At 43.8% G+C, this 17,792-nt stretch overlaps 1 protein-coding gene across 1 annotated transcript in view; it reads left to right on the forward strand.

The window, feature by feature from the left end:
• FBXL13 (F-box and leucine rich repeat protein 13) overlaps window positions 1-17,792 on the forward strand; it is a gene marked incomplete at both ends in the record, with an annotated part of 170,544 nt that overhangs the window by 88,956 nt on the left and 63,796 nt on the right. Inside the window, 2 exons of the mRNA XM_080936361.1 lie at window positions 2,272-2,324; window positions 6,847-6,947. Of these exons, the coding sequence (XP_080792487.1) occupies window positions 2,272-2,324; window positions 6,847-6,947 (154 nt within the window). The remainder of the gene's footprint in view (window positions 1-2,271; window positions 2,325-6,846; window positions 6,948-17,792) is intronic.

Genomic DNA, 17,792 nt, shown 5'->3' on the forward strand with positions numbered 1-17,792 from the left:
CCTCCTTTCATTCGGTCGCTCATGTGAACGTGGACCCAGAAATGCTTAGAATACACGGCACTATGCCAGCCACCCCCTTATAGACCCGACCCCAAATGTCATCAAGACAGCGAGGGCTTCTCTGTGACCTCCATGCCAAGTGCTTCCACCTGCCTTTCTTGTTTTACGGTTCTCCACAGTGTTCATTAGCTTCCATCTAAACAAGTGCTTTCCTTCTTTTATGCTCTGTCCAGTTTCCTTAACTGGAAATGGAATTATTCCCCAGAACCCGGGCAAGGAATTTTGCCCATTTTACTGCTACTGTGTTTCCATGACAAATATTTTTTTTTCTTTAAAATATATCTATTACTCCCAAGTAGCTATTCTATCCCCACACATAAACTAATATTATCTGGGGACAATTAAATATCCAATTATCTCTGCTGATGATTCCTAAGATCTGCATTGTTCTTCCTTTTGAGGCAGGGTCTCTATGTAGCCAATGATGATCCCGAGCTTCTGCCCCACCCACCTGCAGACTGCCGGGCCGCAGGCCTGTGCCACCTAGCTTGCTTAATGCGATCCTGGGACTCACGCATTGAAGACGCTAGGCAAGCAGTCAAGTGGAACCTGAACCCCGTCCCGGCCCAGATCTGCACGTCTTGAGAACTGTTTTTCCTTTTGTAAAAACAGCCCAGAAGTACTTCTTATCTGCCTATATCCCTCAGGACAGAGGCCACTCCTGTCAAAGGAGGAAATATCCAAAAGAGTTTAATAACGGACAATGTGTCTGGTATTAGCGTTGGGCTGCCTGGTTATTAGTGGCAGACATACTTCATTGAGATGTGATTTCTTCTAGTTTGAGTTCCAGGGTCACCTCCTGCAGCTTTTTCCCTAGCTGAGGCCCCGCCCACCCAGAGTGTCTTCCCACTGCTTGGTTTCAGGTGTTCCTCACAGTCAGCATTTACGTGTCTGTCCCCAAAGCCTAAGCGGCTGTCTAGTTGTCTGTCTGCGTGTCTTATCTTCCTTGAGGCATGCGATGGTCTGTATTCCAAGAGCTATTAAGGCATATGGCCTTTCTCAATCTCTACTTTATTTTAATAGTTTATTGCAATTTGTATGTCAATCTAACTTAAAATGTCATTAGCAGCTGGGTGGTGGTGGCACAGGGCCTTGAAAATTCCCAGCACGTGGGAGGCAGAGACAGGTGGGTTTCTGAGTTCAAGGTTATCCTGGTTTACAGAATGAGTTCCAGGACAGCCAGGGCTACACAGAGACACGTTGTCTCAAAAACAAATCAACAAACAAACACAAAAACCCAAACAAATAAAAATATTAAAAAGAAATTAAAAAGTCATCACCAATAGTTTATTTGACTTTTTTTATGCATGTGAGCTATCAGAGGGAGCATGGTGCATTTCTGCAACATGCTTTGAAATGCATCAAAAACTAATGAAGAATGTAGGACCAATTTAGAGATGAGCAAATGGGCATGCAATAAAACTAGTATAAAATACAGATTATAATGTAGAATGCAGGGATGTAGGCACTCACAGTGTTGTCCTCTCAATCCCTACTTATGTGCAAAAATAGTTGTAATAAAACCTTTCAAAGCTAAAATTTAACGGTTGGTCTTGGAAGATGGCTTGGTCAGAAACTCAGTAGGGTGCTTACCACACAAGCCTAAGGACCTGAGCTTGGTCCCCAACACCCTCATAAAAGCTGGATATGGTAGTAGGTGTTTGTAATTCCAGTTCAGGGGAGGTAGAGGCAGGAGGAACCCTGGATGCCTAGCCTTACTGAGTCAGCAATCTCCAAGTTCAGTGAGAGGCCTGAACAAGAACATGAAGAAACACTGGCTATCAACCTTTGTCATTCACATGCATGTATACACACAACCACATCCATAAGCACACATGCACAAGAATGTAAAATGTATGTACTAAAAAAGCCAAAATCCAAAACTAACCAACCAACCAACCAACCAAAACAAATTATTTTTCTTCTAGAACCTTCAAGCTAAAACCCCCAAGGATGTAGTACTTTTTAAAATTGAAAAGCTTTTTTCCCCCATCTTCTTCCTGTACTCTGCAAACAATAACAAACATGTGTGTGTATGGATTTTTATGCCAAAGACATCATTTGCCTGAGCAGAGAAACCCACATACTTAGAACACATTTCTTGCCAATGTCTCTCTTTACTTTTTAATGAAAATGTTGCAGTGACTGTAGTGTGGAAAAACTAAATGTTTGCAGTGTGTTGTTTAGTGATGCCTTCCTTGTTTGATTTAGGCCACTGTAAAAACTTGCAAGAGTTGAACGTCTCTGACTGCCAGTCTTTCACAGTGAGTATGAGAGTTTATTCTATCTTTGTTTACATAGGTCCAGACCCCTCACCCTGGGGAGCCAGTGGGTAGACTACATACTTTGTGTGCATTTGGGGCTGGATATGGAAAAAGCAAACTGTACTAAACATTGGCAACAACATCTGTCCCCATCTGCACAATACTATCTTTAATCTTGTGGATATGTGCTCAGTGGTGGGGCCTCTGGCAAATGGAAACTCTTTAATGGTTACATAAAAATGAACTGTGTTTATGTCTCATGTATATTTATATGAGACAGAACATGCTGGGTCCCCTCAAGGATGTTGGACTTTTTCTAGTGTGTTTCGTGGCTGTTAGTAACCATGCCAAAGAAGATGGAAACAAACATGTATCTTCCCTCCTTCCTGGCTCTAGCCCCTTGTCTTTCTCTCTCCACCAAATCCATCTTCCATACTGTGAGCACACAATAACCTTTCTACAGGCAGGTCTAACTCACCTTCATAATCCACACACATAATCCTACTACCTTAACAGTGGTGTGCCTTGGAGACTCTTTGATGTCTTCCTCCCTTTGTAACCTCATCTTGCTCCACTCTACACAAACATTCAGTTTCTTGTTGCTCATACAGCTTTCTCTCTCTCTCCTTCTCTCTCCTTCTCTCTCTCTCTTTTATTCTCTCTCACTCTCTGTCTCTCTCTCTGTCTCTGTCTCTCTCACTCTCTCTTGCTCTCTCCCATTCTCTCTGTCTCTCTGTCTCTGTCTCTGTCTCCCCCCTTTCCCTCTCTCTGTCTGTCTCTGTCTCCTGTCTATCCCCCCTCTTTCCCTCTCTCTGTCTGTCTCTGTCTCTGTCTCCCCCCCTCTTTCCCTCTCTCTGTCTGTCTCTGTCTCCTGTCTCCCCCTTCCCGATATAGGGTCTCACTGTGTAGGCCAGGCTGGTCTTGAGCTCCCTGGCTCTGCCTCCCAGGTGCTGGGTTATGAGCGAGCACCACCATGCCCGGCTTTGTTCCTTGTCCTTGCCTTCAACCATCACTCTCAAGCAGGGCTTAGAGAAGGGGTTGGGTTCAAATAGTTAATGTAAGTGCATGGGACGGGAGACGTTTGGAAAGTGACCCAAATGGGCAGGTAAGAAAAGCGCTGAACATGGGCAATTGGACTTGAGAATTAGGGTCACTAATTCTGCCGAAACCATCCCAGTGGGATGTTGGGACAGAGGACTAGCTGCAGTGAGCTATGAAAGGGACAAGATACAGGAAAGCAAGCATGAGCTATAAACTAACGTTCCCAGAAAAAAAAATGGCTGAGGGGGTTAGAAGAAATGGGGACTGGGAAATGCAAACGTTTTTAGAAGCCAGTGGGGACTCAGTCTGCCCAGCTAGTGGGACAAGTCTCTGAAGCAGAAGGGAAGCCTGGTGTATAATGTGGCACCGGTGACAAGACACTCACACTCGTCCCTCAGAGGTCCCTTCCAGCATCTCACACAGCGACATGCCTCATGTTCTCGGGAGTCCCTTCTCAGATGCCTGCTGGTTTCAACATTAAATCTCCTCAGGGCCCCACAATGCCGTTTCACCGAGTCCTGGAGCCCGTTTTGCCCTCTGTCTGAATGATGCTCATCCCTCTCATCCCTCAACCCCAGCCTGGCCACCTTTGTTCCTCCTTTCAAACACTCTTCATCCCCACTGAAGTTCTCCACACATTTTTGAAGAAGTGACTCTTGAAAAAGTCCCACTGTAGAAATTGACATTACCATTTACTCAGAGAGAAGACTTCAATAATTTGTGATATATGCCTAGAATTACGCCACTGTAGCCATGAATAATTTTACAACATTTTCTACACCCTTCAGGGAAATCACACCCATTAGATCACCTCTCATTTTCTCTCAGTTTCTCAGTCTTGTAATTCCATTTTTCCCTGACAGACTTAATTTTTGTCACTCGCGAGTTGGCACTGTTCCCTAGCAGTTACGCTTTCTGTTACGTTCAATTTTATTGCTCCAAGTTTAGAACCAGGGATACTTTGAAAATCCACTCTTTATGTTTTTTTTCCCCCATGAAGCTTATCCTTTCATTTTTAGAGCTGAACAGTTATTTTCTCAGAAAGATGGAAGACGTTTTATGAGTAAATAAAATAGAAAACATAGATGTCTAAAGATCCTTCTACCACGTTAACTCCTAATTTTCTCCTAATATAAAGATGAAGCCTTCAAATTAGTTGTCTGGTCTTCACTTATCAGGCCACAGCTCTCTGTTTCCTCAGGTAGGTCTCGGCTCAGAGGCTTGCGCCTCAACATGAACACGCTGCTACTTTATGCTCATGGTATTTTTAGCACCTGCTATGTTCCAGCTATCCCATTAGGTGTTCGGAGGAATTTTAATGTGAGTTGCTTTTCAGTTCTTGCCTCAGGGAGCATTAGTTCTGCATATGAGTACAAAAATCACATTCTTCGAATTTGGCCTTCTAGCAGGAGAGTCAGCACAAAGCCATCTGCACCGAGTTTATGGGCATCAAAGTCTCTTCCCAGTTTGGGATCTATAAAGGGCTAGTAATTTCATCCAGCTTCATCTTATTGTTGTTTTCTCCTTTGAGACACAGGCTGGGATACAGGCTTCCATTTGAAGATGTGGGTGACATCCATTCAAAGAGCTTGGATGTGTCTGATCTCGCTGTGTGAGATAAATCACACCAAAGAAACTGAGTCCGATGGGTTAAGGATTCACGAGCCACTCAGCAGTGTGTGCTGCTCTAACGGTTTTGTGTTATATGTTCAAACATTTCGAGGATGAGTCACATCCTCTGAAGGACAGAATGGGAGTGATCTGGGCTTGTTTGGGTGACCAAGCGACTCCACAAAGGCAGATGGCTGACTGGGCTCAAGGGAGTCACACGAAGCACAACCCTCCTCTTCTTGGTCCTGTCTCTTCTGAGGCCTCTCCAAAGCTGGCTAACCCAGCTCTCACCTGCCTTGTCCCACCCCATTGCATTCTTCACCCAAGTCTTAACAGGTGCACAGTCTGAGAGCCCAGATTGATTGACCCACCTAATATCTTCAAAGACAATGACACACCTAATATTTTCAAAGACAAGTTTCGCGCCTGTTGAAGTATGGCACTACATACAGTGTCGGTTGCCTTGGATTTTTGAAGGAAACTTGGGCTGTATTTGCAGTATTTGCAGATACTTATATCTGAATCCCACACTTGGTGACTGAATGACTAGAAAATTACCATCAGCTTGAGCTCAGTGCCAAGAGCACAGAGTTTCTCAACAGCTCTTCTTGTCTACTCAAGGCCTGGTCAGGAAAAAACTCCCTGTGCAGAGCCCCTGTGCCTTGTTTTAAGACAGGGTCTGCTGCCTAGGAAATCACCCATTGAGTGACCAACCACTGACCACCACTCCCCAGGATTTTGTTATGGGAAATACTCACATTTCCTAGGGAATATGAGGAGTGAATGGGCCATCAAGCTTGGTGCTCCTGAAAATGAAGTTTTGCCATCCCTAGTGGCATCTCAGCTGTTCTGCTCATCTGAATTCTCCAAAGCACATCTCCAGACTAGTGAAGATTCACCTCCTCCAGACAGATACCTGTGGCGGGCAAAGCTTAATGACTCAGAGCTCCCTGATAGCTTGTGGTGTCCCAGGGAGATTATCAGCCAACAGTGGGTAATGAAAAACTGTGGTCACCACTGTTTCCCCTCTCGTATGTTTCCTCCCCCTTCTCCCCTCCTCTCTTTTGACAGGGTCTCACCCTGTGGATCACGCTAGACTGAAACTCATCATGTAGTCCAGGTTGGCAGTTAGTTCAAGGTGATCCTCCAGCCTCAGCCTTCCCAGGGTTGGGATTTTAGGCATGCAACATTATGCAGAACAGTAAATGTATTTTTTTTTTTTTGTATGCAAAGCAGCCCACTGAAGTCAAGTCTTGACCCTCACCTGGTCTTTTAAACTTTAGTTCAGGACCATTGCTTGACATCAATGACTCTCAAGTCTCATGCCTTCGCTCACACTGAGGTTCTTCCCTCCCTAACCCCAATCCCAACCCTGGATCTTATGCACTCTGTACACTTGTGTATTGTCTACACTTTTCTTTTCAAATATAGATACTGAGACCATCTCAGTGCTATCATAAATTCAGCGAAAATTTGTCCAGCTTTTAAATTTTTATCACTATCAGAACCATAGAAATTTAGTCACACAGACAGATGACATGCTCGGACTAAAGGTGACCTCTCTTTTAATGAAGTCCAGCTGCTGAGAGCATTTACCATTCCAGTCTTTAAAACAACTTGAAGACAGGCCAATTTGTGACCACATTTCTATATCTGGACAATCAAAAGTCACACTGTGATATTTGTGTCACATACCAGGACTTTAATGGAATGTCATCATGAGGTATTGAAATTTTATTTCTAAAGAAAAAGGAGGGTAACAAGGAATATGAAGGGCCAGTGTTTTCCAGGGACAGGAAGAGAGATGAGAGATAATGGAGCCATTATGATGCCTGTGAGAGTTTGGTCTGATTCTTCTTCTGTTATGCAGGATGAATCCATGAGGCACATTTCCGAGGGCTGCCCTGGGGTCCTGTATCTCAATCTAGCCAACACAACCATCACCAACAGGACTATGCGACTCCTGCCCAGGTAATGCTTGTGGCTGTTTGTCTGATTGAAATCTGGTCTCATAGGTACTCCAGGCTGGCCTGGAACCCATGTTCCTCTGCTTGCTGGTGGATGCTGGTGTATTCTTTGGATGCCGTTGAGAATATTGTGTTTCTCTAGGCTCTGGCTTGTTCTAGTTGACATCAAAGAGAACACCTCATCATCAGCGCTCAACAGCTCTCCGACCCCGAGCTGGTGTCTGTGCTCTCTCCTTCCCTGGCAGGTACAGTTGGTCACTGGTCTCTCTCAGCCAGTGGCTTTGTCACTCATGTACTATACCCAGTAGCTTGAGGTAGACTTTCCTCTATCTTTCTGCTCCTCTTCCTGGACATCTGAGCCTGGCTGCCAACTTCCTTTCCAGTGTCTGGGACCTTTCTCTAACAGAACTCCAACATGCTCTTTCCCTGACCTGGGAACACTGCTGACCGTCCATGTTCTAGGTGTCTATGTGTCCCACTGAGGTGGCTCTACCTCAGGGAGCTTTCACTGCTGAGTTTTGACTATCTGCTGACTTTGATGTACCCAGAGTGTAGTAGCCACTATTCCTAAGTTCTCTGGAGAAGGGCTCAGGAAAGCACAAAATCTGTCAGAATCTTCAACTTTACACAAATATATCTGATTCAGTATGTACTGTGGAGAGACTCACCAGGCATTGTCTCCAACCCCAGGGAGATGTTCAAATTTGACTTTGGGGAAATTTTTCTCAAGCCATTGTAAGAATCAGAACTTTTTTTGAGACTATAACTTTTTGAGTTCTGTGGAAAACTAACAATACGACATTTGGAAAAGCTTAAACAGAAAAGAAAATTGCGGGTGGCAATTTCTTTATGTCTGACTCTAATAATCTTCCATAAATGGGCAGACTTTAGAAAAATGGCATGTCGTTCCCCGTTTTAGTCAATTTGTCAAGACCTTCCTTTTGAAATTCCTCCAGATACTTTAAAACCTGGAGACCCTTCGCCCAGCCAGGCCCTTAAAAATCTTTTGCTTTTTATTTCTGTACTTTTAAAACTTAGCGTATAATCCATTTAGAATTTGAGTGATAAAAGAAGCAATGATCCAAAGTGGAGATCAATAAACTGTGACCCATGTGGTCCAAAGCTTGCTTTTGTGTGGTCCACCTGCCAAGGTTTTACATGCTCCATCTGTAACAGCTGATCATCCAACATCATTTATTGACTGTAGTTCTTTGTGCTTCTTCCTTATATATGTAAAGATTTTAGAACTTAGAACATTCATTGCTAGTATCTCTTTTACATATAAATTTGTCCACATCTCTGAGGTTTGCATGTCCCCTGCCCACCCTTTTCTGTCAGCAACCCGTCCCTGGTAGCTTTGATAGCGAGTGTTCCACATCATGAAAAATTGGCTATCATGACAAGACTTGAATTATTGTTTTCACAATTGTTTGACTCAAGCTGATGGGAAGGTGTTGCAGTAAATACTAAAAACGGATGGCTTATCTCTTTATCGGCCCCCATGGTCTCACTCCCTGGGCGCCGCTTTAGTATGGAGCTGAACCCAGGGACTCTGTCACTAGGTCCACAAGCTGCCCTCTCCTGGGGATTCCTTTCCCAGGCGGTTCACTCTGCCAGCCCTTCTGGTGCTGTCTCTGATGAACCACCCTGTTGTGTTTCTTTCCACCACCGCCCCACACAAACGTTACTCCAAAGCCCAGTAACTTTTCCTGCAGGTTTATATATTCAATTCTCAATCCACAAACCCTCTATACAATAAGATTACTTCCAATGGACAAAGACACAAACTGCCCTTCTATATGAGATAAAATGATCTTCAAAAACCCTTAAGATCTTTATATCTACCTATGGCCTACTAAGTCCACCTGGATCTAGGCCTGCATTCTCCAGCTCCATCTTGCTTTCTTGCTTTTCTCCTTCCGCCCCTATCTCACCTCCTGCTCCTATCTTTCTCCTGTCCAATCACGTATCACCTTAACGTAAATCTACTGGAAGGGTAATTTGTAAAGCAGAATAAATTTGGAAGTTTTCGATGCTTGTAGCCGGCACATTGTAAATAGCACAAAAAAAATGAATCAATATTTTTTATTTCAATTCCTTAAACTGCCCTGATTCAGCAAGGCAAGCAAGTGCTTGTGCTGCTGGAAGCAGGGTGAGTCTGGCCATGTGGCTCAGCCTAACTCTGTAAGGCAATGTTTGTCAACAGTGAGTATAATGTAACCCGGGACCTATACACACACCTCACTGCAATGATCAGTGCTGGGTTACCCCTGTAAGAATCTGCCAAAGTCAGCGAAAGTATTGTGAGAACCACTTGGCCACAGGGAACCAATAGTGAGTGTATCAGCACTCTTAAACCGTATGTTACCTAATCTTTGTATCAGTAAGATAGTAAGATATAAAAATTGACGGTAAATATATTTATACACAGTTTTAGAGAACTAGTTAGATATTAATCACTATATTGATAATGTCAAAATAATCATTTATGTGCAGTCATCCTCTTAGGAACAGAGTACTTGTACATTTTAAAAAAATTGTGTAAATATATTTATGTACAGGAAACTTAGTGTACATTTAACCCAGTTTAGTGGCGAGTTCTTTAGCCTTTGCCTTTTCCAGCTTGGCAATGCGAGCCACAGACTTAGGATCCAGAATGTTGCCTCCCTAGTGGTGGCAGATCTCGTCGTACCTGTCATTATAATTGGTCCTAATAGCTTCCACCAGCTTAGCCAGAGCACCCTTGTCTTCTGAGTTAACCTGTGTGAAGGCAACAGTGGTGCATGTCTTCCTGTGGACCAGGCGCCCCAGCCTGGCCTTTCCCTTGATGATGCAGTAGGGCACCCCCTTCCTTCGACACAGGGCAGGCAGGAAAACCACCAGCTCAATGGGGTCTACATCATGGGGAATCACCACCAGCCGAACCTTCTTGTTCTCCAACAAGGTGGTGACTATTGACTCCTGCTCAGAGGACAGGTGGACTTTTAGTTGGGACGTCCCCTTTGCCAGCAGCTTTCTTCTCAGCACGGGGCAGTAGCCTTTGCTTCTGCTCTTGCTTTGTCTCTGGCCTGTACTCATGGGTAAGCTTAAGCAGCTGAGTAGCTGTTTGTCTGTCCAGGGCCTGCGTGAACTGGTTAATGGAAGGAGGTACTATGAACTGCTCATATATGGCGCTTTACCGCTGCAGCCTGATATGGCGTGGCCATTTGACGAAGCGTGTTAGATCCCTTTTGGGCTGATGTCCTGCCCAATGCTGAAGTTCTCGGGCCTTTTCTCAAAGGATTGACCACCTTTTTGGCCTCCTGCTTTTTGAAGACAGTGGGGGCCGGGGCCACCTTCTTCCCCTAGGCCTTCTTTCCTTTGGGCATCTTGCTCAGCTGGAGGAGAGCTACATTTTTCAAAGTTCAAATATCTCTTAGTTAAAATTTTATTTTGGTCAGAAAAAAGTTTATTTATCGATGAGCTTTTAGTTATCATAATTACTAGCAACTTGTCTGTTTTCAAATTTTATTAACTAAATAGTCCTTTTTGGGTTGGATTATGAGATGCAAGTATCTTTTTAAACTTTTCTCTTAAAAATACCACCAGCAAACCCAGATAATCATTTCTAAATAAGAGTTTGGGAAAAGCATATCAGACTTGTTAAGTGCTATTTCTATTTTCCAAACAAGTCATCCGTATTTTATTTCCTTCTTGAGAATTCTTTGTTTAAAGTGGTTGGTGCTCCAGTGATTAAACTTATGTCTTTAATTGTAGAAGGAATATGGACCGAATTATTTCTGCTTTTAGGAATTTGGATTCCTTCAAAGACCAATTTGGCATTAGTTTCTGCACTCTCATGAATGTCTGAAGTAAGGTGGGTCCCTTTAAGAGAGCAAACCTCTGCGTGTAAATGCACATTTATACACAGACTTGACATGTCATTGTATGATGGTGACACGTTACTTGCTGATTGTAACCGAGCCTACTGTTTGTTTAGTACAAAGCATCATGATTTCTCATAGATTTCAGCATTTTTTCCACATAAAATAATATTTTTTTCCTGGTTAATATTTTTTTGTGATTTGTATGTTTTTTAAAGATTTATTTATTTACTTATTATAAGTATAATGCAACTGTCTTCAGACACGCCAGAAGAGGGCCATCAGATCTCATTACAGATGGTTGTGAGCCACCATGTGGTTGCTGGGATTTGAACTTAGGACCTCTGGAAGAGCAATTGGTGCTCTCAACCACTGAGACATCTCTCCAGCTCCCTGTGTTGTTGTTTTGAGACAGGCCTTCACTGAGACCTAGGCTGCCCTCAAACTTGCAATCCTCCTGCCTCAGCCTGCTGAATGCTGTCAATATAGGCACATACTACCATATTCACCTTGAATCTTTAAAATCCTGCTGCTAATACCCTTACCTTTGTTTTTCTTTGTTTATGCTTTTGTGGAATAACTATATCAGTCCCTGTATCTTAGAACACAGTCGTGTTTTATGTGTAGTATGTTGCTAGCTTCTATTTTAGTTTTGGTATTTCAAGTTGGTGCTCCTCCCAGTAGCCTTGTTGGTAGTTTAAATAAAAATGACCCTTATGGGGCCCATAAGGAGTGGAGCCATCAGGAGGGGTGGCCTTGTGAGGAAGTGTGTCTGTCTCTTCCTGCAGCTTGCCAATCCAGCCCCATGTCTGCCTGCACGTTGACATGCTTCCCACCATGATGATAACGAACCAAACCCAAGCCAGCCCCAACTAAATGTTGTCCTTTATAAGAGTTGCTGTGGTCATGGTGTCTCTAGCAATAAAACATCGACAAAGACATCCAGGCTGTCCCGCAACTCCAGCTGGCCTTGAACTCAGATCCACCTGTCTGTCTCCCAAGTGTTGGAATAAAAGCATGTGACACTGACTAATCTAGTAGCTAATACTTTAAAAATGTTTTTTTTTTTTTGTGCCTATTGAAGAAGAAGGTCAAAAATACTAATTTATTTTTTAAATATTATAAAATAAATTTATATGTTAAATCTGAATTTAAAAGCAGATGATTTGAAAGTAATTCATATTACTTTATAAATTCTCTCTCTCTCTCTCTCTCTCTCTCTCTCTCTCTGTCTGTCTCAGTGGGTCTAACTCTAGAGTCTAGGGTGCTTAGAACTCATTATTTAGCTCAGGCTGGCTTGAATCTCTGATTGTTTTCCTGTCTCAACCTTCCATATATAGGAATTACAAATGTGAACCACCTCAATGAAATACCTCCTCTGCTTTAAAACTTAAAACGTTTTTTGCTGACCCCATATTTAGACGATCCTTTTCCCCTTAGGAAGGGTAATGTACTGGTGTGGCTGCAAGTTGAATAATGTTTTAGGGATATTTATTTTACACATGCATAGATAATTTAGTTGGAAAGATAGAAAAGTTGAATTCCAAATATGTATTTTAATTGTAGTTTTTAGTTCTTCCCATTCAGTGAACTTAGAGTAAATTCTGCTGGGTGCTGAGGATTTTTGTGGCATGAAAAAAAAAAAAAAAAAAAAAAAAAAAAGACACAGTGTCTTAGTTAGGGTTTTACTGCTGTGAGCAGGCACCATGACCAAGGCAACTCTTATAAAGACAACATTTAACTGGGGCTGGCTTTCAGGTTCAGAGGTTCAGTCCAGTATCATCCAGGCATGGCAGTGACCAGGCAGGCATGGTGCAGGATGAGCTGAGAGTTCTACATCTTCATCTGGAGGCTGCTAGGATGAGGGTCTTAAAGCCCACACCCACACCAGCAAGGTCACATGTACTCTAACAGGGCCACACCTTCTAACAGTGTCACTCCGTAGGCCTAGTATATACAAGCCATCACACACACCCACACACACACACACACACACACACACACACACACACGGTAACCAATCTATGATAAAAAGTACATGTCTTCATGAAACTGTAAATGACCAGAGAGCTTCTGGCTGCCGATGCTCCTCACTCCTCTGTGTTGTCGTTAGTACTCCAAAAAAAAAAAAAAAAAAAAAAAAAAAAGATGCTTGCCCTGTTTGTCAACATTGATGCTGGTTTTTATTTGACTTTTTTTCCCCCTCACTTCTTTGGTAACTTGGTTTTCTAAAGTTAAAAATGAAAGCTGCCCATAGATCTTCCTCATTATTAATTTTGGGGGAGGGCAGAGGATGGGAGTGAGAGCATGCACTGCCTGTACCACGTGTCTCATGCACCACACGTGCTGCCGCATTGCCACACGTGCTCATGTGCCTGTGGAAGGAAGCGCAACCTGAGGGACTCAGGTCTCTCCCCACACCAAGTGATACAAGTCAGGTTGTCAAGCTTTGCAGACCAGGTTCCTGCTGAGCCTTCTCACAGGTGGGGGCCTCTCTGCCTCACACTGTCTTCTGAATGCAATCTTGCAGTTACTTCTGTCCCACAGCTGTCAGTGCTCTCGTCCTTCCGTGCAAAGCATCCTGCCTGTTCCGCCTCTGACCTGGCTCCCTCCCTCACCTAGTTAAACAGACCTGCATTACTTGCCCAAGAGAAGCGCTGACCTCTGGTGGTTTCATTTTCATGTTTGTGTTCCTTGCAGTGGGGAAGCCCTTCTTTTCCTGCTTAGTTATCTGCCTCCTTAAGTCATGGCACCCCAGAGGATGCTCCTTTCTCTGCATCCCGGGGGAAGAAGCATCCATTCATCCTGTGGCAAACCACGACACTGCACAAAACCTTCTGAGCATACTATTGGGAGTAAAACTCTTAAGAATTTTTTTTAGAGGGGGCATGAGCTTTTCTTATGATTACTCAGGATGATCTTGAACTGTTGGCTCGAGTGCTTCTAACTCAGCCTCACAAAAAGTGGAGTTACTGCTTGATCCTTATTCTATAGTGGTCCCTTATGTGCTGCAGTGAGTGGTGTGTGATCAGTTTTTTTTATAATTATTATATTTATTTAATGCATAATTTAATTTATTTAATGTATAACTGTAGCTGTCTTTAGACACACCAGAAGAGGGCATCAGATCCCATTGAAGATGGTTGTGGTTGCTGGGAATTGAACTGAGGACCTCTGGAAGAACAGTCAGTGCTCTTAACTGCTGAGCCATCTCTCCAGCCCCGAATAAGATCAGGTTTTGTACAGATTAGTTGATCCTTCATTTGGCTTTAAGCTTTCTTACTTACTGGGATCATCATTGTGGAGCTGCTACAGCGAGGTGTTCCGATTACTGAACAACCTCACCCTCATGCTCATTAGGAGACCATGTCTTTCATTTGAATTTATTAGAGTGGTCTGCTTCTTGAAACTTCCTCTTGAAATCGAAGAGTCCAAAACTCCAAGAATCTACCTACAAATTCCCTCCTTCCTAGACTAGGCCTTGTCCTGGTGGTTTTAATAGAAACTTCCATTTAAATACATGGAATTATACTCTTTCTAACAGCCCCCCTCTGGTGTTAAAGATGCAACCTAAAATAACTTCAGTTCTATAGTAGAAACAAACAAACAGCAAACAAACGAACAAATGAAAGAGCCAAAAAATAATTTCTGTGTTTTCTTTAGTATTACACTAAAGCTTTTAAGATTTTAAGATTTGGTGGTTTCTTAAAGATTACACTAGTAGCAGAAAAATAAATAAAAAGAGAAACCCATACCCTCAATGAAAAATAGTTATCAAATAATTAGAAAAACATAAAACACATAATAAATATTCTTTTTCAACGCAGAAATGAAATTTTCAGGGCCCCTATGCTGAGAAGGTGGTGAACGCAGTCTCGCTTGGAAGGTGAAGCATTATTATTTTTTTTGTTCTGTTGTTTGTTTAGTCTCTCTCTCCCTCCCTTTCCCTCTCTCTATCCCTCCCTCCTCTCTCTCTCTGTCTCTCTGTATCTCTGTCTGTCTCTCTCTCTGTCTCTCTCCCTCCTTCCCTCCCCCTCCCTCCTTTCCTCTCCCTTCCTCCCTCCTTCCCTCCCTCCCTTTCCCTCTCCCCATCCCTCCCTCCTTCCCTCCCCCTCCCTCCCTCCCCCTCTCTCAAGACAAGGTTTCTGTGTATAATCCTGGCTATCCTGGAACTCCCCCTATAGAGGAGGCTGGGCTTGAACTCATGGATTCCTGCCTGCTTCTGCCTTCCAAGCCTTGGAATCTCAGGCATGCGCCACCGCCACTCAGCTTTCTTTCATCAGTATTGAAGAAGTTACACAGCAGTGCTGCACAACTGGCCTAACTACTTCACTGTGGACCTGCCCCTCTCAGCCTCCCGAGTTCTTCTGTCTGTAACACTGGAAACCACTAGAAAGGGCCCCGAGGCTGCCGAGATTCCCAGGCATTTCTTTAGCAGTCAGGATGGGTCCCCCAAGTTCTCCCTTTGAAGGGACACTAGCCAGAGACTTTGAGCTTGGGATCCACTGAGCCCTTCCGTCTAATTACCTTCTTGTCGGCAGCCAGGCCCCTGTCCCCGAAGGGGAAGAACTCAGGGTCTATGAGGGAGTGTCTGTGTGTCTGAATATGAATGGAGCATTCGAGTGCAGGTGCCTTCAGAGGACTCTGACCCCCCACTTGACACAGATGCTGGGAACTGAGCTGCAGTCCCCTGGAAGAACAGCAACTGCTCGTTACCGTCTCCCCAGCTCCTGTTTATGGGTTTTGATGGTGGGGAAAACCCTCTCTGTTTTCAGCTAAGCTCTAACTGAAGTACAGGGGGACACAAGAGATGGCTCAGGGAGCAAAGATTCCTGCCTTCCAAGCCACCCGAGTTCAATCCCTGGGACTCTCATGATGGGGAGAAAGAACCAGCTCCTGAAAGTTGTCCTCTGACCTCTAATTGAGTGTTGAGGCCATTACAGTCAGACAGACAGACAGATACACACACACACACACACACACACACAAATATTTTTAAAGTATTATACTAAAAGGATCTATAGATCTTATAGAGTAGCAAAAGCATCTGTATTATGAAAATAGTTAATTTATAATTCTCACTTTTGAGATTTATTCGCTGGTCGTAGAGATTTAAGCCGGTCGAATGATAGGGTCAGTCACAGTACAAACCTCATGATGACCTCCAAACTCTTGCCCGGTAAGGATCTACTCCATTAAATAAAAACATTCCATTAAAACAATGACAATGTTGGCCTGGGATAATAGCTCAGTTGATAAAATGCTTATTTTGCAAGCCTGGGACCAGAGTTTGATCTGCCAGAAACTATGTAAAAGAGAAAAAGGCCAGTCTTGGTCCCTGGTTTTGTAATCCTAGGGAGGCAGAGAGAGGCGGGTTCCCTGGGCTTGCTGCCCAGCTGGCTAGCAGGCTTGGCAGTAAGAGACCCTGTCTCAAAAGCACAAACAAACAAACAAACAAACAAACAAAAAACCAAGGTGGACATCATCTTAGGAATAGCAGTTGAAGCTGTCCCCTGTCATGTGTGTGTTGCAGGGCTATGTACAAATGAATACACAAACAGACATGCATGCTTGCACACACAAACAGGCAGACAGGCACACACACACACAGACATGCAGGCACATACACATAAATTAAGAGCGTAGTTTATTGTTATTTTGGAGCTAGTAGCAGTAATAACAAGGCATCAACTCCAAAGTCTGCCGTGCCTCTGCCGTTTTCAATGACCGAAAGCCACGCTCCTGTAAATACTATTAGATCTGAGTGCCCGTTTAATCTTTCACATTTCTCAAAGGCAAGATGGGATCAAACCCATGACACATGAGAAAACTGAAGGCCAGAAAAGCCATAAACTCCAGAGTTTGCTAAGGAGGGGTCCAAAGGGGAACTCCTAAACAAAAGACAGGATTGTCTTCCCCGAGCAGCCAGGAGAGCAGTCTGCGCTGGCTAGGACAGGGAAGTTGTAGTAAACACCAAGGCTGTGATTCTAAGTTCGGCCAGAGTCCCAATTCTTGTGTATTTTTCATGGTATGTACTGTTTGCCTCGCACCCCCTATCTCTAAGTTAAAGAGATGCTATTAAAACTGACACCCCAAGCTTGGCTCCAGAGAGAGAGAGAGAGAGAGAGAGAGAGAGAGAGAGAGAGAGAGAGAGAGAGAGAGAGAGAGAGAGAGAAGGAGGGAGAGCGCTGGACAGCTTTTCAGTCCACTGGGACTCTGAGGAAAGGGGCGTGTCTTTGGATGTTAGAGAGTTCTCTCTTCCCAGGTCCAGCCCTCTGCCACTGTGGTCCAAAAGCTTCCTTGGCTCATTGGTTGAATCTCACGCACACAGCCATTCTCAGAGGGGAACGTGTTCTCAACTAGTAATTCACCACGGAATAGAGTCATTAAATCATATAGACTTGATTTTCCGGTTTAGGGCTAAATCTAACCCATGGACAATGTTTGCATATCTTCCTTCTCATTTTTTTTTGCAAAAATAAACTATCTTTGTAAGCTTCATGAGAGGCAGAGAGGCGTTTTCTCCCTACTTGTAGAGCACTCGTTGGCCGCTAAGCTGTTGCAGACTCCAAACTAAGTATATTGGTAGTTACTGTATGAGCAGGCAGCAAGCACATCTTTACATCTTTAAAGAATGCCATGCTGAGGAGGGCTTAGAAGCTTGCCCACAAAATGCCAGTTCTTCTGTGGTGGAACAGATTCATCCTAGCCTCCCCTCACCCCACCCCTCCCCCGACTCCCTTTCTTCTGGACGCTCTCATTTTGGTCATTGTGGTAATGGCATTTTTTCTGTTTCAACTCCAGTGAGATCGACAGCCTCCTGTGTAATTTTTATTTCTCTCAAGTGTTGCCCACTTAGCCACTCGCTATTCTTAACCCATATTTAAGTCCTGACTGCATATCAGCCCGAACCGTTACTTTTCATTATCATAAGGAAACCATTACTCACAAAACCATGCACATTGAAATCTCTGTTTTTTAAATCA

This window comes from Micromys minutus (assembly GCF_963924665.1).
Source record: "Micromys minutus genome assembly, chromosome: 23".
Taxonomy (NCBI): domain Eukaryota; kingdom Metazoa; phylum Chordata; class Mammalia; order Rodentia; family Muridae; genus Micromys; species Micromys minutus.